The sequence below is a fragment of the Podarcis cretensis genome (assembly GCF_951804945.1).
Source record: "Podarcis cretensis genome assembly, chromosome: 7".
NCBI lineage: Eukaryota > Metazoa > Chordata > Lepidosauria > Squamata > Lacertidae > Podarcis > Podarcis cretensis.
In genome coordinates, this window is record NC_137176.1 from 29,985,133 (window position 1) to 30,007,926 (window position 22,794).

The 22,794-nt window shown below is 42.8% G+C and overlaps 1 protein-coding gene across 1 annotated transcript in view; it reads left to right on the forward strand.

Annotated features, from left to right (window-relative positions):
• Positions 1-3,730: 3,730 nt before the first annotated feature.
• The window catches only part of SYCP2L (synaptonemal complex protein 2 like), a gene marked incomplete at its 5' end in the record, with an annotated part of 34,208 nt that continues 15,144 nt past the window's right edge, over positions 3,731-22,794 (forward strand). The window contains 17 exons of the mRNA XM_079982812.1: positions 3,731-3,760; positions 4,154-4,288; positions 4,476-4,618; positions 5,072-5,243; positions 6,748-6,772; positions 7,992-8,077; positions 8,176-8,264; positions 9,014-9,048; positions 10,106-10,248; positions 10,620-10,672; positions 14,326-14,479; positions 14,578-14,638; positions 15,113-15,265; positions 20,180-20,288; positions 20,741-20,846; positions 21,271-21,332; positions 22,597-22,648. Of these exons, the coding sequence (XP_079838938.1) occupies positions 3,731-3,760; positions 4,154-4,288; positions 4,476-4,618; positions 5,072-5,243; positions 6,748-6,772; positions 7,992-8,077; positions 8,176-8,264; positions 9,014-9,048; positions 10,106-10,248; positions 10,620-10,672; positions 14,326-14,479; positions 14,578-14,638; positions 15,113-15,265; positions 20,180-20,288; positions 20,741-20,846; positions 21,271-21,332; positions 22,597-22,648 (1,608 nt within the window). The remainder of the gene's footprint in view (positions 3,761-4,153; positions 4,289-4,475; positions 4,619-5,071; positions 5,244-6,747; positions 6,773-7,991; positions 8,078-8,175; positions 8,265-9,013; positions 9,049-10,105; positions 10,249-10,619; positions 10,673-14,325; positions 14,480-14,577; positions 14,639-15,112; positions 15,266-20,179; positions 20,289-20,740; positions 20,847-21,270; positions 21,333-22,596; positions 22,649-22,794) is intronic.

The window sequence follows — 22,794 nt, forward strand, 5'->3', positions numbered from 1 at the left end:
CAAATTTATCTTTTCATCTTCCAATTGAATTTAAATTTACATTCTTTCTAGCTAGTTTGTTGAAGCCATGTTTTTGCTAATCTTACATCTTTCTTAACAGTCATACAATTTACAATGTTTTTGTAAATAGTCCTTGAATTTCTTCCAGTCTTCCTCCACCAGTTCTTCTCCCAGGTCTCGGATTCTGCCCGTCATCTCCGCCAGTTCCATATAGTCTATCAGTTGCATCTGCCATTCTTCCAGTGTGGGTAATTCTTGAGTTTTCCAGCTTTTAGCGATGAGTATCCTTGCTGCTGTTGTAGCGTACATAAAAAAGGTTCGATCCTTCTTTTGCACACTCTGACCAACAATGCCCAAGAGAAAGGCCTCTGGTTTCTTAAAGAAGGTATACTTAAATACCTTTTTCAGTTCATTATAAATCATTTCCCAGAAAACCTTCACTCTAGGGCAAGTCCACCAGAGGTGAAAGAATGTTCCTTCAGCTTCTTTACACTTCCAACATTTATTATCAGACACATGGTATATCTTTGCAAGCTTGACTGGGGTATATCATTATATGTATATAATGTATATCATTTTCATAATATTTTCTTTCAAGGCATTACATGCCGTAAATCTCAAACCTGTGGTCCATAACTTTTCCCAGTCAGCAAACATGATGTTGTACCCTATGTCCTGTGCCCATTTTATCATGGCTGATTTGACGGTTTCGTCCTGTGTATTCCATTTTAACAGCAAATTATACATTCTTGAAAGTATCTTAGAGCTGGGTTCTAACAGTTCAGTTTCTAACTTTGATTTTTCCACCTGGAATCCTACCTTTTTATCCAACTTAAAAACTTCTTTAATCTGAGCATAATGTAGCCAATCTCGCACTTTATCTTTTATTTTGTCCATACTCTGCAATCTCCAGTTATCTCCATCTTTTTCTATTATTTCCCAATATTTCGGCCATTTGGCCTCCATATTGAGTTTTTTCACAGCCTTAGCCTCCATTGGTGATAACCACCTTGGGGTCTTGTTTTCCAATAAGTCTTTATATTTCAGCCAGACATTAAATACTGCTTTTCTGACAACATGGTTCTTGAAATTCTTATGTATTTTAGCCTTGTCATACCACAGATATGCATGCCACCCAAACGCATTGTTGAATCCTTCCAAATCTACCATATTGACAATTACAGATAGGTAGCCGTGTTGGTCTGCCATAGTCAAAACAAAAAAAATTCCTTCCAGTAGCACCTTAAAGACCAACTAAGTCAGTTCTTGGTATGAGCTTTCGTGTGCATGCACACTTCTTCAGATACACTTCTTCAGATACACAGATACAATGTTCTTCCTTTGTCTTTACTTCCCTCGCTTTGCGTTACATTATTTCAATTTTTTGTGACCAGGATTTATGACCCGATTTATGAATGTATATTTTTATTTTATTGTTTTTATTTCATTGGCCGCTTTTCCATTTGTCTGTCTGTCTGTCTGTTTAAAGCATGAATAAAATAAAGGCGGGGCCTCCCTCCAATGACCCTGGAGGCGTGTTTTCTGAACTATGTTACTAAACATCTTATAAGGCATAGATTCTTGTTTGTTTAATGTTAACCTCCATAGTTATTGTGAAGCAAAACTAAATAAGTGGCACCTGTTGAACTGGTCATGACGCATCCACAACACCGTTTTACATGCGCCGGTTGGTATTCAACTAAGTTTTACTCAAGAGTCAGAGTAGACTCGTTAATGAATATGCATAAAACTTAGTTGAATACCATCCATTATAGCTACTCTGTAAAAGAGCAGTCCTATACTTCAGTGTAGTTTGCTCCAAGGTAAACGGTATAGGATTGCTAAACCTAAACCTTAAGTTCCGCTCACAAGATGGCTATAATGGGCGAAAAATCCGGTTGCGATAGGCTTATTTTTTGGCAGGATCCGAAGGTCTCCAACACAATGGGACTTCCTTTTGAGCAGACAAGTCTAGACTTGCCCTATAAACTGCGGTCTTGGTAGTGGTGCCGTGTGTGTGTGTGTGTGTGTGTGTGTGTGTGAGAGAGAGAGAGAGAGAGAGAGAGAGAGAGAGCGAACGAGCGAGCGAGCGCAGGTTACAATGGTGTAGCCGTAGCTATGTAGCGCCACAATTTCTTACAAGGAACTATGAAATTCCAATTTTCCTTTGTGGTTGGAGATTTTAATCTGCCTTGGATACAGAAAATATTAACCTTTGGGCTTCAATCATATATAGGCACGCCTTCACTTAGGAGCGACATTAAATCCAGGTCTGCGTAAACGTACTGCAAAATCCCTTCTGCGTTTGCAACACCTCCACCGAAGTGACCCTTCAAATCCAGCTCTGTAGGCTCGTCTTCCGGGCAGAATGAAAAGCGCACAACTCTTTCGGGACTCAGCGATCCCGCTTCCTTCCTCTCCCTTTTAAGTCGGGGACAGAAGTAAGACTTCCTATTCGGCGGGGTTTATAAGGCGCACAGGATTGCAACCCGTGGCGCAGGACTCTACCTCTTCTCGTTCCGCCTGCTTACAAAATAATGTCCCCATCCTGAACGCATAATTGATAAACCAATCCTAGGGACATATGTGCAGCAGCAGGGAATAAAATCCCCCCTGCACCCCCGGAATCAGTGCCTACTAGGAAGGGATGCGTAGCTTTCCTTTCAGGAAATCGCCTCTTAAAGTAACCCCTCCGACGCAGTGGGGGGGGGGGAGAGTGGCTCGGGCTCCAAGCGCGCTCAGCCATCCTTAATTCACGCCCTTGGGCGCAGGTGGCAGCATCAGCTGCGCGTGGAACGCGCGTCAGACGCTGCCCGAAGGCTTATTAAGGCCGCGCTTGGCGCGCGCGCCACTCTTTCCTGGAGGATTTGGAGCCGGCCATGCAGGATCAGGTCCGTGAGCCGCTTGCAGGCCCGCGGGAGGGGCTCTGTTGACTGGTGTAAAGACTGGGTCTCCAGCATAGTGCTTATGACAGTTGGGGTGGCAAGCCTGTTGTGGGCTTTTGTTTGGAAAGTGTGCCCCATGGGCCCTCCCCGTGGGGATCCTTCTCAAGTCCACATGCGTCTGATTAGGCTGACCTGAGATTAACCCCTTGGAGATGCATAGGGTCACCTTGCAAAACGCTCAAGGTGGGGGTTATCCAATGAGCCTCAAAGGTCTTTTTTCTGGGATTTTGGCTGACTTTTTCTTGGCTGCAAATGGGTGGTGTGTTTTTTTGGTTTTTTTTGCTGGGGACACATTGAAAATCTATGCCCCATCTTATAAGGAGTGGCTTATAGCAGATGAAATACCCTGCAGGAGGAGGAGCTGCTTCTGAACACCAGCTGTTGGAAATCACAGGAGGGGAGAGAGCTCCTGTTTCTGGGCTTTCTTATGTTCACTTAAAAACAATTCTGGCCCAAGTTCACTGATGCTCTTTCTTGAGGACATCTCCAGTCTTTTTTGCAGCGATCGACATAAGTACTGGAATTACTGAGGTGGGTGGGGAGGCATTGTGGAGAGGGCCATCGCCTCTACCTTTCCTGATGGTCTTGCGGTGGGGGCCTAGTGGGCAAAATTGGTGAGTATGAGGAGCTGGGCAAGTGAGCTTCCATTAAGGGCCCCCCTGCCATTTCTGCCCACAATTTGAGCTCTGGGTAGATATTTCTAATCAAAATTTGTATGTTTGAAATGATTGTGTGTGTGTCCCCCTCACGTATAGGAAGAAGAGAGTAGAGAAAATGATGGTGACATGCCGGACAGATCTGAATACTATGTAAATATCACCATGTGCACAACATTGTTCAGTCAAGCTTAAAATCAGATGTCTTTGTTTCAGAGACACTCATCTTTTCAGCATATTGAGGGCCAAATGAGCCCCACTAGCAGAAGCTCACACAAGACTTCCACCGTTGTCCTCCCCTCACACTCTTCCAAATTGGCTTGTGTGTGTTTCAGGAGAAGCGCCAAAGAAGAGTGTAGGGAGAAGAGTGGGGAGCAAGCTAAAAAGCTTGTGCTGATGGAGCCATTTCCATAGCTATGTTGAATTTCTCACTCTGTTTTCAAAGTTGGTATGGACCAGGAAGTGGCTAGACCAGTGGTGGGAAAGTTAATCTGTCCATAACTGAGAGGCTACAAATTTTTCAAAAAGTTGTTTCTGCATGTTTTATTCTAGCTAGAGTCATTACTGAGTGATGCCTTCAAGGGAAAAGGATTTCAGAAAATAAAAGAAATAATCCAAGGGAATGATACTTATCCTCAGAAGTACAGCAAGCAACTGTTAAACCAACTGGACAAAGTTCTAAAAAAGGCAAGTAGGAAAAAACTCCATTGTTTCAGCTGCAATTCTGTAGCTCCTTTCTGAAGAGTAAGCCCCATTGAACTCAATGAGGCTCGCTTCTGAGTAGACATTTATAGGACTGCAGTGTTAATCTCTTAAAATTCAGTCCATTGAATTGCATGTTTATGCAGTAATGCAGGATTTCCTTCCATCCTAGGAACTGGACAAAAATGAGTTCACAAATGTATCCCTATTGTTGAAGTGCATTCAGCAGTATTGTAGAAGTGATCCTCGAGATGGTGTAAATTTGCTTCTTCAGGAGGGATTGATAGCAAAGATAAGTAACCCTATGCGTGAATGGTTGTTTAAGTGCTATGCTGTGTATAAACCATACTAATGCTCCATGAAACAGAAATTTCCTTGTTCTAAGAACTGGTGATCTTAGCCCAGAGCTGACCAAAGCAAACTTCTAAATAGCCCTCCTTTCCATTGCAGATTCATTGTCTTCCCCCCCCCCCACCAAAAAACCCCCAAACCATTTAATTTTTTTGCAGTCAGTTTGTTTGACCTCATTTTCTTACTTGTGGACAAGGATGACAATCTTTCTTTTTTGTTTTATGCAGCTAGGCATGGTTCTGTGAAGATTTGTGTTATTTCATTGAAAGAAGAAATTGGTTTCATAAATTGGGAATAACCCACATAAGACGGGCAGGCAATATCCATGGGCAGCTTTTATCTTACTCTTCAACCCTCCCTGTATAATAAAAACACTCGTGGGTCCCCATACCCATGTAATTGTCTTCTTTCTCCTAGCTGCATTTCTGTAAGTAGAAAACTAGCTTTGAGACATTCCTTTGACTTTGCATCTTGTTTGTTTTACATGGTCATTTGGTTTGAAAGAACCAGAGAATTTCTGAGCCTGATCGAACCAAGTGAAAGTACATTCTTGGTCCACCTTGTTGAAGACTTCTTTGACACTGCCTTGGTAAGTGCACAGAGACAAACGTGCTGTGTTGCCTTTTGGCAACCATATTTGTGCGCCATGAAGCGGCTAGTTATGAACCCCACGAATCTCCCTTTTCCCTGTAGCCATGCCTATTTGTGACCTTTATTTTGAAAAAGTGCTTTTTGGACTTGACCTTTGCCCACGTGGACGTAGGGATGGGGGAGCCTGTGGCCTGCTGGAATTTGTCGGACTCCAACTCCCATAAGTCCCAAACAGCATGGCCAAAGGTCAGGGATGGTGGGAGCTGTAGTCCAACAACATCTGGAGGAACAAGTTCCCTAGCTAGTGGTAAGCTAATGCTTTCCTTGTATGTTTATAATGGACTGTATGGATGCAGCTTTGTGCAATACTAGGACATCATAGTAATGTGGAAAGCCATCCTGTGAGCCTGTTGATATGCAAAGATGCATGTGGATGTTGTGCAGACCCTCCAAGTGTTCCTGTTTTCTAGGGACAGTCCTGGATTTACAGAAGCCGTAGCAGTTTCTGATTTAGTCCCAAATTGTCCCACTTTTCCTTAAGATGTCCTTATTTTAATCAGAGAAATGTTGGAGGGTATGGAGTTTTGTCACACACACACACACACACCCCCCCCCGAGCCAAAGAGATAACTATACAACCTTTGGAAGGCATCTGTATGTATAGGGACTTTATAAAAAATGTTTAATTATGTTTCTATATACGTTGGAAGTTGCCCAGAGTGGCTGGGGTAACCCCGTCGGATGTGTGGGGTATAAATATTATTATTATTATTATTGAATACGATGTCCCTTTCTTTATTGGAGAAATGTTGGAGGGTGTGGTTGTGCAAGTTAAGGCTGATTTTGATAAATGCTCCCAGTGATAAACTGGACAATGGAAGTTGCTTCTGGGCTTCCATGTGTCTGCAGGAACATTATGTTCACTTGCCATATGGTTCAGCTGCATTGTAGCAAGTACCCATGCCAGCGCCACAGGGTGGCAATGCTAGTGAGGCCAGCATCCATGACATCTGTGGGATCCATGACATCTGTGGGACAAATGTGGGATTTGCTGCTTCAGATTTTCCTGTGAAGACCCAACCATGCATTTTTTGCTGGAAGCTATGTTGTTCAAAGTACATAGCAGTTGGCCCTAACTTGTCATTGTACTACGTAGTATTTTTACAAAACCTGCATGGAAAAATGGGAATGTAGAAAATGCATGTGAAAATCTGTACATGGTTGAAATGCACTGCATGAATGACAATGATAATAATTCAGGACGAGTCTAAATTTGAAATAAAACTCAGTGTTGAGGAGCAGAAACTTGTTCTGTTTGAACCTGGCCGGTATTACGGTTAAGCACACTTTACAATACTGTGATATATTAATGCTGGTGTATAAGTTTTATAAACTGGGCAGTATTTTGAATGTGCTACATTTTGATGCATGCCAATAAGGTATTAACTTTGAGTTGTATCCATTCTGTTTCTCTTCCCATCCCTGCAACATCTTGCTTTCAGATTATCGGCAAAAGCAACGCTGAAGGTCAGTCGCTAAATACCTTTAAGTATCTGATGATGATTTATTATCAGAGCAGTCCCAAGGCAACATGACAAAAGACAAATACAAAAATTACATTTAAAAAAAAGAAATGGCAGTTTGAAGTAGAGAGAATTTATGGTTGTTAAATGCATATGATTTGTGACTACAATACTATGCATACCTCTCCAGGAGTAAATCCTATGGAACACATTGAGATTTACTACTGTGTAAACATGCAATGTTTTTGTTCGGCTTTCTTTCTAAATTGTTTTGAGTCCTTGTGGAGAATAGGAGTAAACAAAAGAAGTGAGGCTGCCAGGTTTATTTAGACTGAATTAGACAACCAATTAATACTTTGGATCAGTGGTTCCCAATTAGCTAAGTACTGAGGAGCCCCTGTTTTTCAAAAGCCACGAACCCCTAATTTGGAAAATTTTGATATCTCTGTGGTAGTTTTTGTTATGTGAATGGTGCCACAGACCCCCGGTGCCTGCGGACCACCAATTGGGAACCACTGTTTAGCTCATTCTAGTGGGTCCCCTCTAGTTAATCAGACTGAGAGATTAGGATACTGTTGTCTGTTTCTGATGTTTTGTTTCTGATGCTTTGCTGTAGTAAGGAATTGGAATGGGGGTCACACTATAAATGGATTTTCTTTCTGTTGTCTTCCATATTGTGAAAGTCACACACACTTCAGTAATGTACAAATATATTTAATTGACTAAAAAGCAAATTATTGATCAGCTAAAAATGATCTAATCTGTGTTCAGCTCTAGTAAAAATGCAGTAGGTATTTAAACTTCTACAATGAGGGAGCGAAAAGCAAACCTCTTATACAGTGGTACTTCGGGTTAAGTACTTAATTTGTTCCGGAGGTCCGTTCTTAACCTGAAACTGTTCTTAACCTGAAGCACCACTTTAGCTAATGGGGCCTCCCGCTGCTGCCGCGCCGTCAGAGCACGATTTCTGTTCTCATCCTGAAGCAAAGTTCTTAACCCAAGGTACTATTTCTGGGTTAGCAGAGTCTGTAACCTGAAGCGTATGTAACCTGAAGTGTATGCAACCCGAGGTACCACTGTACAATATTACAAAAAGCAGGTGACACTGATTTGGGAAGATTGCTATTCCAATAAGAGAGACTGTGGCACTGCTTTGAAACTTAGAGGTCTTGCTGCCTGACTGGTAACAAATGTGTGTTTCTCTCCCAACTTTTCTGTTATAGGGAAAAAGCAGTTGCTGGAGTCTTTCATACCATATTTAGGACATCTAGCTGCTGATTCTCATGTGAGCTGTTTCCTTCGACAGGAGGTCAGTTTCAAACAAGGAATATGTGAAATGATTTCAAATCAAAGTCATTAGTTACTTAATCTTGTCTTCCTACGTTTCTTACACTTCCTGCATCAAAGGCTTTGAGAACCTTAAACACTCTGCTAGATAACACCGGAAAAGAGGAGAAAAAGAAGTTTGCCGGGTCTGAAGAGATGTGTCTGCTTATGTAAGCATCTTTGTCACATGTGGACTTGATCCTTGTGTGTCTTCTGTGCTCTGTTAGGTGCTAGGAAGGAATCTTTCCCCTCATTTCTTATTATATCTACTTAACAGAAAGTTTGAATTTTTTCTGAAGTAAATGAGGAGACATTTGCATCCAATAATGTCTTGCATTTGTGCAGTGTGGCTAGCCTATGTGGTCCTGCAGCTGTTTTTGGACTACAACTCCCATTATCCCTGACTCAACTAGACCAAACGCACCACTGGCTACCTAAGAACATAAGACTAGTCTGTTGGACAAGGCCTATGGCCCATCTTGTCCAGTTTTCACAGTGGCCAACCAGATGCCTGTGTCGGAAAAGCAGAATATGAGCACAGGAGCACTCCATAAATAGCCCTGCTTCAGTTACTGCTGGGAAACATATGGAAACAGTTTTAAATTTTTGTATACCACAGCACTGTGCCTGTAGCTGAATATCCATATGACTGTTCAAGTGAAGAACTTCCTTTTATGAATGGTGCATTTGAATATTAGGGAGAAAGGCATTTGGTTGCTGTGGCCCTAAACTGCTACGTTGCTTCAAAAAGATTAAATTGGACAGTCTTGGCAAAAGTTCCCTTTAAGTCCACTCCTGTTATGCATGTGTTGTTTCTCGGTTTTGACTTTTCATACCTTATGTCTAAATATTTAATCCCCAATTGTTTCTCTCTTGCTCTCTAAGGCTTAAAGCTCATTAATGGGTTATGTCGTTTCAGGAAAGAACTTGCAAAAGCAATTCTGGATGTTGGTGGTAAGAAAAACCTAGCATCTTGGTTGGGGCTGGGAAAAGGCCAGGTACCTGTTTTGACCAGGCCTTAGACATCTGATGCTAAAATCCAAGAATACGGAAACTCCTGTGTAGAGTGGTGCTTTTCAACTGATGTTAGCTGTAAAACTAAGCGGCTGCCTAAGAATTGAGTGAAGCCACCCACATGTGCCCTGATGTCCCAGTGAAATGTCCTTACCAGTTTTTGCCCACTCAGATGATCAGGACTTACAAAGCACTTTTACCTGCCTCACATCTAATGGCGTAGATGATGCCAGGTGAGCAAAAACAGGTGGGCAAAAACAGCACATGGGCCAAATGCAAAGACCTGGTAGGCCTGATTAGTCCCAGGGAATGCTTGGGTGAGATTGTTGTAGCTTCCCTGCCATCCCTAGTTGCTCTAATATCTGACACACCCCATTCTTCTTCTTATTCCTGCATTGTGTTAAAATGTTAAGGGAATACTGACTAGGCATGGGTTAAACTGCTGTCTCTAAAGAACAAGAATTAATTTGAAGCAACTCTTCTTCAGAAATGCTACGTGCAAACAAATATTTTGATATTAATAACATTTTAAGCAATAGGTTCTTTGGAAAGATGAGATCTCTTCCCTAGCAGTAGAATTAAATTAGGTGCATTAGTAGCGCTAGTTCTAATTCCCATGGTTTTTATGGGACAAAAGTGGCAAACCTTTGTTGAGTCATAGCCAATGAACCTGTAATGGTTGCACATTAATATTTGACTATTCTCGGAAATGCAAAAGTCATAAGACTGTAGTAATAAATCACATTTTCCTTTAGCAAGATAAATAGTGTAGCAATAGCATCAAACTCCCCAGGAGGGAAGGAGGGAGGGAAAGCATGCTGCTTTTTAAAATATTGGAATAATGGACTCGGGCAAAGGCTGAATATAAAGCGGAATAGTTCTTGATCTAAACTTGTAGTGCAAGGAAGGATGGAAGGAAGTTTCTCATCACTTGGTAAGATACTTTGCATATGGGATGCTGAATATATTGTTTCCAAGAACTCTTTTCTTTGTGCAGACTACGATATCCAGATTGCTATTGTGGAAGCCCTGTTCAGGATAATGTTGAAAAAGCTGAGAGATGATCTTGTTCACAACTGGTTTGAAGATCAATACCTTGCTAAGGCTTTTAGAGAAATCAAAGAAAGAGATTTTGAGACAGTAAGGGTTTTTGTTTTTTCGGCTTCTTGTTTTTGCTAATCTTCAAATGTATAGTAACAGCGCATTTTTTTTTTTTGAAAAGGTATAGCAAACTGGTTTCTCTCCCTTTTCACTGAATTAATGGATGCAATCTGCTAACGGTACATTCTCATGAAGAAAATAAAACATCACTGGTTGTCTTTAAAACAACTCTGAAGCCGACTGATTTGTGATACTCAGGCCTTCTGAACTCATTTTGCATTTGTACGGTGGCTTATGTGCCACTGGGAAGAGCATGCAATGCTTATTTGTTTTTTTAAAAAATGGAATTGGCGTTGGAACAATTTTTGAAAATAATTGTCACATTCTGCTTTGCTCCCCCCCCCCCGAAGGATTCCAGGTTATTTCTTAACAAACTGAATGAAAGACTTGGAGATAAAAGAAGGTAAGGAATTGCCACAAACATGCTCACCTGAGAGAGTTTGAGCACCCATTTATCACAGGCTTTTGCAGGTTTTGTTTACCGACTCTATTTCTGGGCTTAACCACAGAAGTAACTGGGCGCCCCAGACTCTTTCCTCCCCACCCAATGTAGGCATGTCCCTTTGGAGGTGCTGCTGAGGCAAGTTTGCTATGAGTCCAAGTTCTCCCGTTCAGGCCAATAATGCATAAACTCCAGTGTCTAGGCATGTGAAGTTATGTTGCAGAACTACACCAGTCTTGAGCACTGAAAGCATGGAGGCAGAAAGATGTAGCGCTACAGATCATGTCAGATACAAATTCATCTTCGGAATGGATGGCAGTTTGCTGAGTTGGTCTTAAAAGCTTCAAAAGTTACAAAGCTAAGAATCAGCATGCTGTCACCTTGATACTTAAATGAGAGACAATCTGGATGGTGAGCTTTTCGGTTGCTCTCGCTCATGCACACATGGAGGAGACATTGGGGGTGGAATTTTCCTGTGGGAGGCTTATCCAGTTGAGCCCAAAAGTACAGGGCTTAGTCATGTACAAATATTGGGTCAGCTTAGAAGAAGAGAAGAAGAATAATTTGGATTTGATATCCCGCTTTATCACTACCCTAAGGAGTCTCAAAGCGGCTAACATTCTCCTTTCCCTTCCTTCCCCACAACAAACACTCTGTGAGGTGAGTGAGGCTGAGACACTTCAGAGAAGTGTGACTAGCCCAAGGTCACCCAGCAGCTGCATGTCGAGGAGCGGGGATGCGAACCCGGTTCACCAGATTACGAGTCCACCGCTCTTAACCACTACATCATGCTGGCTCTTACTTAGTGGCTTAGTGGGGGAAGTCATCTTTGAAGCTGGCCCTGCCACTCATGGGGTTTAGCTAATTATGTAGAAATATTATTTCCTGGTTTCAGTATTGGGCATTTTGGATAGTAAGGTCTTAATACTTAGAATCATAGAATTGCAGAGATGGAAGGGAGCCTGAGGATCATCTAGACCAGCAGTTCTCAACCTGTGGGACCCCAGATGTTGTTGGACTACAACTCCCATCATCCCTGAGCTCTGGCTTGCTAGCTAGGGGTGATGGGAGTTGTAGTTCAACAACATCTGGGGACCCACAGGTTGAGAAAGGTTGCTCTAGTCCAACTCCCTGCAATGCTGGAATATGCATCCCTCCCATACAGGGATCGAACCTACAACCTTGGCATTATCAGCACCACACTCTAAGCAACTGCTGTCCTGTTAACTTAAAGGAATCTGTTTTTTAAAAAACAATGATGAATATTCAGGCTATTTAACAGCATTTTCCCATCAAGTAGTGCATTTGACATGCTTGGAATGATTTCTGAAATTTGACGGTAGGCTAAGGCCATAGATGTGAAATAAATTTACTTGCGAGTTCTGTCTGCTTCCCAACATACATTCAAGTCTCCCTTTGCTCAAGCTTCTAAACATCTTGAAAGGGCAAACTTTCTTTCAGAGGAGATGGGAGATGGTTTATTCATTTCTTTTTCTTTTTTCTTTTTGCCCTGATTCCATTGTTGTCGAAATCTGCTGGGTGTTTCCCCAGCGGCATGGAAAGAGCTATGTGGCCACGTCAGAAGCTGGAAGTCCATGTGTGCATGTCTGCTTCCTATTCCAGTGTTGTCCTCCAGTGCGACGCTGGCTCAGGAAGTATCCATATTGGCAACCTCTTTCACTTGATACGCTGATATGATTGCCTTGGTAGTACTGTGGAAAGGAAAGGATCTTACTTAATGAAGTGTGAATTGCTGATGGGGCATGGGAAGAGATGCGGGCCCACCTTGTTTGCCATGGCAGATGGTGTTGATGTGAGCTGGTCTGACCTGCCTTGAAGTTCTCCAAACAGATGGGCTAGCTTAGGCTCAATCACCACCTCTCATGTTCAGTCTTGCTGTAGGTCATTGCTAACTTGGAGGCCTGCCACTGCAATTGTACATTAAGCGGCTTCTGATGCTGTGAGATAACAGCATGGGCACGTAGATCACAGGAAGTCAACGGGTCACCCTCCATACAGTGGTACCTCGGGTTTCAAACGCTTCGGGTTACAAATGCTTCAGATTACAGACTCCGCTAACCCGGAAGTAGTACCTCGGGTTAAGAACTTTATCTCAGGATGAGAACAGAAATGGCGCGGCGGCAGTGGGAGGCCCCATTAGCTAAAGTGGTACCTCAGGTTAAGAACAGTTTCAGATTAGGAACGGACCTCCGGAACGAATTTAGTTCTTAACCAGAGGTACCACTGTATATTGTTAGATTTCAGGTCCCATCAGCCCCAGCCAGCATGCCCTGTGGTCAGGGGTGGCAGAAATCTTAGTCCAGTGACATTTTTGTAGGACACCAAATTGACTACCCCCTGGCATGCATAGGGTTACACACCTGGGACATGTTTGTACTCGTCCATTTCCATGCTCAGGCTTGCCAGCGCTGCTTGTGGGGCATTTTCTACCTGCTTGGGCTGTACTTAGCATTGTCTGCTTTAAATAAAAATGTTGTGAAAGGCATTTATTATTATTATTATTGAAAGATTTTTCTTAGGTAACAAAAGTACATTAGGTGTCTCTGTTTTAGGCATCCTTCATACAGTTGTTTTGAGACATTTTTTGTTGTAGGTAATGTGGGGTGGGGGCAAGGTGGGGAGGGAGAGGGGAGAAAGTAGAGAAAGAGAAAGTTTGGAGGGAGACGAGCTATTTCCATAGCTGTGAGATGGGGGAAGCAGGGGTCGGAGCAGATTGTATTTGAGACCGATATCCTAGTGGCGAATTTGTTCTTTTGCAGGGTTTACTCAGTTCCATGCAAAGCTGCTGTTGCTGATTCGAACATGGTAATGCTTAAAAATTGCTGTGATATTGCATTAAGCTCAATAATGCTTAATAGGGCTCCCATGGCCTTCTTCAGGTGTTTTGCATCTGAGCAATGTAAATACATGAGAGGGAGGTGGTGGGGAGCAGCAGCATGCCACCTCCATCGTTGTCTTGGTTGCTGTCTACAATTGGGAGAACAGACTTCTGAAACTGGAAGCTCCCTGTCCTCTTAGAGGCTCCCTGAGTGTTTTTAGACTTCTCATTTTTCCAGGGACCTAAAATGTACAGGAGGCTCTCCCTCCTATCTCACAAAAGACCACAAGAACAGAGTCCTTGATCCTGCCTGAAATCAGAAAAAACTACCGTACTTGTTGAATTGTCAGTGCCTTTTTATTCTAGACAGCTAACTCTTTAACTATATCAAAGCTGGCTAACTTGGAAAAACCTTCATTTTACACTGCAGCTGTCCACGTGCAGCAAAGGCTAAGTGGCCTCGTTTCTCTTGCAAGCCACCTTTGGGGGAGATGTTTTGGGAGAGATGGAGAAAGGAAGGCTTAGCCACTACCCCTGCCAGTTGGTGTTGGGACCCCCATGGTGGTCAAAGCAGTACTCATGCAAGGGAGAGGGGGACAGTCATGGCTTTGTAACATATGTGGCTTGTTTCTTGTGTTCCCTAAACCATTAAGCAAGATATTTACAATTTGTAGAGGGGTATCCATGTTAGTTGCAGCAAAAACGTAAGTGTCTTACAACGACAACTTGAAGATGAACAAATGTGGCTTAAGCTTTCATGTACTGAAGTCCACAGGTTATCAAGTTTTTCCTTTCTTTTTGAAAACAAGCAGAAAAGTTTTCCATTTCTTTCCAAGTTACAGAAACCAGCTGATGACAAACTAAAGGAGTTTTGGATTGACTTCAATTTTGGAAGTGAGAGCATTACTTTCTATGTGGACAGCCTTGAGGTAAAAAGAAAAGAAAAAGATAATGAGCCCCTTTGCCCTTGGCTGCTCTTAGCTGTACTAAAATAACGGACACAATTTTACTTCAAATATCCTTTCAGGGTGGTCTTTGGGAGTCGGTGAGGTTGGCAAAGGAAGCAGTTAGTAGCTATCGTCTGACAGGTGAGACTCATACGCTCAAAGGAAACATATATGTGTAAACTGAGCTTGTGCGAATGGAGAGAAATCTTAGTTACTGTTGACAGGAAATAGACACTTGTTGTATGAATCCAGATGTGAAGCAGGAAGAGTGTTTTAGATTCTTAAGGTGTTTTGTGGGGAAACATGAGTGGCTTCAGATTCAAGAGAGCCCTTTTCTGGAATTTTCTTGCTCTGCTCTCCCTAGTTATCCCACTCTGTGTAGATGACAGGAGCGGCCATCTTGCCATAGGCAAATAATGGTAACTTTTGACATGTAGGGGGAAGATAGCAGATACGGAAATACACCATGAGGTTTTTTGGGGGGTTGGAGAAAGGTTAAACCATTATTGCAGCTGCAATTGTTTTTGTGGTCTGCCTTTGTGGTGCCTTATTTATGCTGTTTGAACAAAGTGTTGGCATCTTCTAGAAAACATGCATTTTTCTTTTTTTCTAAAGAGGAAGGGGGAGAAAAGATTCTTAAAATGGTCTTGAAGGATCCCACGGCCATCAACAAAAAAGAAGTAAAAAAGATACAAATTCACTTTGATAGCCAGTTTGATGTGTTGACACAGCTCTTCAATGTAATGGGAAACGATAAAGTGATGGCAAGTATTTCTCCCCCTCCCTTCATTTGACCTTTGTTCAGAACCCTTCTGTGGTCTTGAATTTTGTGTGTCATGTTGGTTCCCTTTATGGACGTTAATATAACAGCCAAGTGCTCAGGTCATTTGTTAAATAAGCACAACTAATACCTGCTCCATTTGCCTCATGTTGTAAAGCATTGGCTGGTTGCTTAATAATAACAACAAAATTCAAGACTGGAAAGCTGCAGATTCTGAACTTGGCAGGCATTTTTTCATTTCCTACAACTTTTATCCATGAGCAAGTGCTTTTCCTGGATTAAACTCTGCTTTTCCAATAACTTAATTGGACAGATAGTGCTTGAACAAGATGACGATAACTGCAGTGGAGATCAGCCACAGCAAAGTACAATAGGTGAGTGTCTTTTGAATGCACCAATATTAGTATCCAAGTCAGATGTGATGCTTAATTGTAGTCTTCCTGGGTCCTCCGGCCATTTGATTCTAGATATCTGGTACCCAAGGAGAGGATGCTCTTCCTTGTGGCATCTTGTGGTTGTAAGTCCAGGTGCATCCCAGTGAAGATTGCCTGGTGCCAACTGTGATTACTTTTTTGGTGCTGTGCAAAGTCGTCTTTATTTGCTCAGGCGATCAGCATGTTTTATAATAGCCAGTCAATTATGCGCGTCTTACAGATTTACTGATTTTAACTGTGGTTTTGGCTGTTGCTTCTGTGATTTGTACTGAATGCTTTTTTTGTTGTTGCTCATCACCCTGAGAGGTTTTATACTGGAGGGCAGCCTGTAAATTTACTGACAGTCTATTAACTGGTCTCAGCCATGTATGTAATATCCTCAATCTTACCTTTTGCCATATCCTGTATATAAAGATCCCCATCTGTACAAGAGCAGCAATTTTAGCCAAAAAAAGAGGACTCTTTCTAGCCTTTCCCCCTTTTGTGTTGGTTTAATTTCACAACTGTTGTGTGCTTCTTCCTTGCACTTTCTTGGCTATTGCTTCAGGAGACTTGAGTGTGGAAGCATCATTATTCTTTTTAATATCACACACACTTATTGATATAAACACATACAGAATACAGCTCTTGTTTTTATTCAGCCCTTGTTTTTTTCCACAACCAGAGTTCACTGAGATTGAGAAGACAGGGTTGCATTGCTTCCCCTTCGCCTTTCCACAGCTGGCATTCCAGAAGCATTCCTTTTTAGAGTTATGCCTCCCTATCTTCACAGGGAGAATTAAACAAAGGGTAAATTGAGATTTGGGTTGGGCTTTCCCTTGGTCTTGGCGCCACGCTTCATTTGCAGTAAGAGCCATTTCTCTTCCAGGGTATTGGGGTCAAGGGTGTTTTTTTAAACACATGGCTTGTGCAAATGTTTCTGATGAGAGAAATAGTTTGTGCATCCGAAGCATCCCAACTGAACATGCCCGACTGAGCCGGTTTTCTCAATAAAGAAGTCATTGACAAGTCAGGATGGACCATGGCAAAGAGGGGCCAGAAGTGAGGGGTCTATGTGTGTGGTTGGAGACTTCATGTCTCTTCTGTTTACATCCTGAGTATGTTTACATCAGGGGCTGTATGGGTGGCACCAGAGCTAATCATGGAGAAAAAAAGTCTTAATCTGGAACAAATGCCTCCTTCCTTTAGTTTTCACCAGGCATAGGCAAACTCCGGCCTTCCAGATGTTTGGGACTATAATTCCCACCATCCCTAGCTAACAGGACCCATGGTCAGGGATGATGGGAATTGTAGTCCCAAACATCTGGAGGGCCAGAGTTTGCCTATGCCTGGTTTTCACCATAGCTGCCTTTTTAGAGCCTCGTTCAAGTCTATTCTGAGTTTGGTGGGGTTCATGTCAAGTATTTTTCTTCCTTACTACAACTAACTAATACAGCTACAGTACTGGAAAGCAAGTGAAATTAATCATTTGTGACCAGGCTTTTTTTTCTATCCAGAATGGAAGCCTCCCCTCCCCTCCCCTCAGCTGAACAGCCTCAACAAGCCTCTAGCTGGCGAGGAGACACCCAGAGCCCAAAGATTATCCTCTTTGAGCTCTGGGGTGGGTCTGCTGGGGAAAGTGCATTCTGGCACCTTTTTTCTGGGGAAAAAAGCACTGTTTGAGACTATAGTGTGACATAGAATGTAGAATACACACACATATATGCATTACACTTCATATAAATGGTAGACAGCTGGGGTTGAGGCTTTTTCCTGACCAAACCATACAATTATGAAAAAGTTTATATTGTATCAAATTAAATGTGGCTCCTTCTGATAGTTCTGAAACTGCATAGAAAGAGGGAAATGTTTTTAAAAGCTGGGGGAAAGAAAGAGGAATTTTAAAATGGGAACTCTGGAACGATGGTAAAATGGGGCAGCTTCTGGAGGCATTGGGGTGTGTGGAATAAAATGCATTTGCACCCTTAGGCAACAGCATGCCCATGTTTGGCCTAGAAAATTTGTCTATACTGCTGATTTTTTTATTATCATTTTTTTACAGTGGTAAGCAGACATATGGAGAGGGGAAAAGATCTTGAGGGTTCAGATTCCTTACTGAACGTTTCAACATTACTGCCGGTTGCAGCTATATCCGTGAGCATATTTGGGGACAACATTTGCCAGATGGGGTTGTTGCAGTTGCTGGGTGCCCAGCTTTCTGTTCTTTCCTTTGCTGCTGAATACAAGTGAATACAAAATTACATAGAGCCATGTGACATCATAGCTCAGTCGGTAGAGCATGAGACTCTTAATCTCAAGGTTGTGGGTTCGAGCTCCTTGTTGGGCAGAAAGATTCCTGCACTGCAGAAGGTTGGACTTAGATGAGCCTCATGGTCTCTTCCAACTCTACAATTCTCTTATTCCGTTCTATGAGCTACCCATCAAAATCCAGTATCCCCAACCCTCATAATGTCCTCAGCTGACAGCTGCTATAAAATTGTCAACTCAGCAGCCATATATGAACGAGAGAGGTAAAATGGTAGGAACTGAGAAAATAAAGAAGGTGTTGGGAAAAGTTGCTGTGTGTCAGAAGAAGCACTGCAGTAGCTGAAGCAAGGTGACCTAAATGGGGTTGGAGTATTACTGTTTGAAGAGTTACTTTAAAAGTTCCCAAAAAAGTACATTGCTGCAAAGAGGGTGGTAAATAAAAAAACCCAACAGGATTTGTTGGGACAGATGGGGGAGGGAGGAGGATCTTAATAATTAATTCACTATATATTTCGGAAAGTTGTTTGTTTGATATGCATTTGTATGCCTCAATTTTGCATGATGGTTCCTGAGATCAAGGAACAGGTTTTCATCTATGTTTGGATACAGTGGGAGCCATTTTGAAACAAGTCTATGGCCCGAACCTTTCAAAACAGTGCTGATTTTTTGGGGTTTTCTTAGAATTCCTGAGCAAAGCCAGGTATGAACCTGCTAGCAGTATAATATTTGTTTATCCTGGATAGCTTTCCCAGTAAGTCTATACAAATGCTACTGCACATCATTGTTTGGCCCTGTATGTATGAAGGAATGTCTCTACCCCCATCGTCCAGTTCTGAGGGCCTTCTGACAGTTCCTTCACTGTGAGAAGGGAAGTTATAGGGAACCAGGCAGAGGGCCTTCTTGGTAGTGGCTCCCGCTCTGGGGAACGCTCTCCTGTCAGATATCAAGGAGATAAACAATGACACAGTTTTCCTAAGAGATCTGAAAGCAGCCCTGTGACAGGAAGTTTTAAATGTTTGATTATGTTTTTAAATCTGTTGGAAGCCACCCAGAGTAGCCGGAGCAACCCAGTCAGATGGGCAAGGTACAAATAGTAGTAGTAGTACAGTCATACCTTGGGTTACAGATGCTTCAGGTTGTGTTTTTTCAGTTTACGGACCACCAGAACCCGGAAGTACCAGAACAGGTTACTTCTGGGTTTCGGCGGTCGAGCATGTGCAGAAGCACCGAATCGCAACCTGTGCGTGTGCAGACGCGCCGCTGCAGGTTGCAAACGTGCATCCAGCACGGATCATATTCGCAACCCGAGCGTCCACTGTAATAGTTAATAATAATTAAAGGTAAAGGGTAAAGGGATCCTTGACCATTAGGTCCAATCGTGACCGACTCTGGGGTTGCGGCGCTCATCTCGCTTTATTGGCTGAGGGAGCCAGCATACAGCTTCTGGGTCATGTGGCCAGCATGACTAAGCAGCTTCTGGCAAACCAGAGGAGTGCACGGAAACACCGTTTACCTTTCTGCCGGAGTGGTACCTATTTATCTACTTGCACTTTGACGTGCTTTCAAACTGCTAGGTTGGCAGGAGCAGGGACCGAGCAGGGGATTCGAACCGCCACAGAGTCCTAGGCTCTGTGGTTTAACCCACAGCGCCACCCGCATCCCTTGTATTAGTTATTCATCACCTGAAAGAAGAAGAAAATCTTGTTATGTAGGACTTCCCTGATTTTGCCCAAAGGCAAGTCTGCTTAAAAGCCTGTTTCCATCTCTAGCCTGGAAAAATACATTTCTAACTGGTGCAAATATCTATTTTCTTACATCTCCCAAACAGACGTTTATAAATGTACTCTGTTGATGCTCATCCACCACCCCTCTCTTTCTAGCAGAAAACCATTGCTCCTTCAGATGCCAGTGCAACTAGAGAGAGTCAACTGACAGGAAAACAAAATGACAGTCAAGGTCAGAATGGTTGTTGCTGTTTCCTGTTCCAAGGCCTCAATCCTAACCATGTCTACTCAGAAGCAAGTCCGGCTTAATTCAATGGGGCTTGCTCCCAGATAAATGAGGTTAAGATTGCAGCCTGTGTATGATTACTCATTATTTAAACCAGTAGGACTTGTTCAGAAAGTGAATGAATTTAGCGTTGGGTTTCTAGCCTTGCATGGCATTTTAATGTTTATAAACTCTGCTGATTTAGTTTCCTCTCCCTTTTTCAATTGAAAGCTTCTGGTGATGTAGGTGCAGTTTCTGGAACAAATGCTTTGGAAACTCCTCCGCCATTGAAGACAAGTGCATCGAATGCCTCTCCACAGAGACGAAAGGATAGGGCTGTGTAAGTGCAGCTGTAGAGATCTCTATTAAAAGACAGTTTTATTGTGGAATGTTCAGTTGTCTGATGGTCCATCTGACTGCTTTGCAGCTTCATCAGTTTATATAGAAAGTGTCATGGGGGGGCCAATTTTTTTAAACTTGTGCTTTGTACAGGAAAAATTACAAGGCATCTTAGCATGGTCACTCTCCCTCAGCTAACCTACTTCACGGGGGTTGTAATAAAAAAGAATGTACATTTGTGTGTTGCCCTATTTGGAAGTCAATAACATTGGACCTAAGTATCTTTACTTCAGAGAAAAATCCCACTGAAACTGGCTGGGCTTCCTTCCCAGCAAACTTGTGTTAGGACTGACATTTAAGCGAACTTTCCACAGATGCTATTTGGTTCTGTTGGCCTTGGGATGACAGCTCTGGCATATAATTCTTGCCTGTCATTCTTTCTGCTGCTTTTAGTGAGCCAGGCATTGAAGGCAAATCTCATCTGCAAGGTATACAAGCATTTCCCGTAGACGTGGATTTAACGCTTTCACCCAGGTGCAACAGTACGGATTTAGTGAAGGTAACTTGCATTTATAAACTTGGTTTTCTTAGCAGGTTCCAAAGGTTTTAATTCTTTGCTTGTGTTCTGTTTCACTTGATTAGCTTATTGATTTTTTTACTTATTTAAGGGACTTGCACCTCACCTTTTGACAGGTTTGCCAGGGGGCGGGGCTTAGCACTGTATGTAAATGTGCAGTGGGCTGGAATGGAAGAAATTGTATATAATTGATTTCTGACAGTTAAAACACTGTTATTCCCTTTGATAACTGGCCCTACTTTGCTCGGTAGTATTCTTTTTTCTAAAAAGTAACCCAAGAGACTTACCTTTACCGGTGTGAGGTAATTGCTGTTGTTTCAATATACCCACTTCTAATTAAAACAAAGCAGACTAGGTTCCCATTCTTGAATCTGTGATTATCTGACTCTCCATGTTTCCTTTCCAGGATGCTCTGCTGGAGAAGACAAATGCCGTCAGAAGTTCAGCCAGACAGATCACAGAGGCAAAGTAAGGAAGTTTTGTTTGGTATGTTTTAAACCAGGGGTTGACAGCCTAAGGCCCATGGGCCACAAGCAGCCCATGGGGGTCATTTATTTGGCCCATGGACCCCTGCCGCCCACTCGGTCAGCTCCCATGCACTGTGCTAAACCAGCGCAGGGACCGCCTTCCGCGACGCTGGCCGGCTTCCCATTGGCTGCAGGAAGCTCCTGCAGCCAATGGGAAGCTGCACATGTCGCCTCCGCGCCAGAAGGAGTGAGGGAAATAGCGTTTACGTGTGTGCGCACACACACTCCGGCCCACTGTGGCATCTGCGGGACCATGAACCGGCCCAAGCCACAAAAACTTTGCCGACCCCTGTTTTAAACAGACGAGGTGAATATTTTAAGTTAATATCTTATCCACTGATTAAGGGCAAGTAATTCTGTTTCAAACATCCACAATACTCTGTTCATGGCAGAAGTATAATATTTTTAAAATAGCTCCTAAGGATCAGAGGTTACCTTAACTTTTTTAATACGTTTCATGAGGTGATTTTTCATGTTCTTTTCTCATGGTGACAAACTATCTATATTCGTTCTCTGTGAAGCGAGAAGAAGTATTTTGCACGGGAATCTGCCATGGCCTAGTATGAACGATACCAAGAAGCACTAAATTGGTATAAATCCCTATGTGACTGGGGTGGACTTTGGTAATCTTTGCTAATATGGTGCCCTAAGGGAGGCCAAAATCTGGCACAAACAAATGGATCTTCTCAGTTATGGATTGTCTCAATTTTGCACCCTCTCAGCTTGGCATCCTATGTGGGCAGTCCGCGCACACCACCCTAAATCTGGTGTTGACCATGTAAAAATGTAGCCCAAGAAATGTCAGTCCATCGAGAATCATAAGGGCAGGAAGTGGGAGAGCCCATGCCTTGCAAGCAGACAATTCCAGGTTGAACCCTTGACGCTTCCAGTTAAAACGAACGAGACAGCAGATGCTTTGGAAATCTTCCACCAGAAATCCTGGAGAACCGCTTCTGGTCAATCAAAATCAAGCCTGGACTAATAGTCTGTCCAATATGCAGCTTCTTGTTGTCTTCAGAGGCCGTCATGCTGGAGGTGGTGTAGGGGGTAGCTGAGTTCAGCCATTGATTTGGAAAGCTATGGCTGCAGCTCCGTTGAGCCGCCCATCTTTGAATTTTCATAGCGACTTTGAAAACGCATCCTGCTTTTAGGTTATTTTCACAGGAGTAAAAGGTTCTGTTTATCTGGAAATGTTCACTTTGCAGGAAGGATGCGTACGAATTTGAATACACGTCTGATCCTGCCACACATGAGATGGTGAGACACTTAAGTTGGAGAAATATTTTGAACAGAGTTTTTGGTGAACAAATTATATCATGAATAGTTAATATAAATTGTGCCCTTCTCTTCCACCTTCCCCACACACCTAGTAGTTGGTGGTGTTTCTCAGACACCCTGAATTT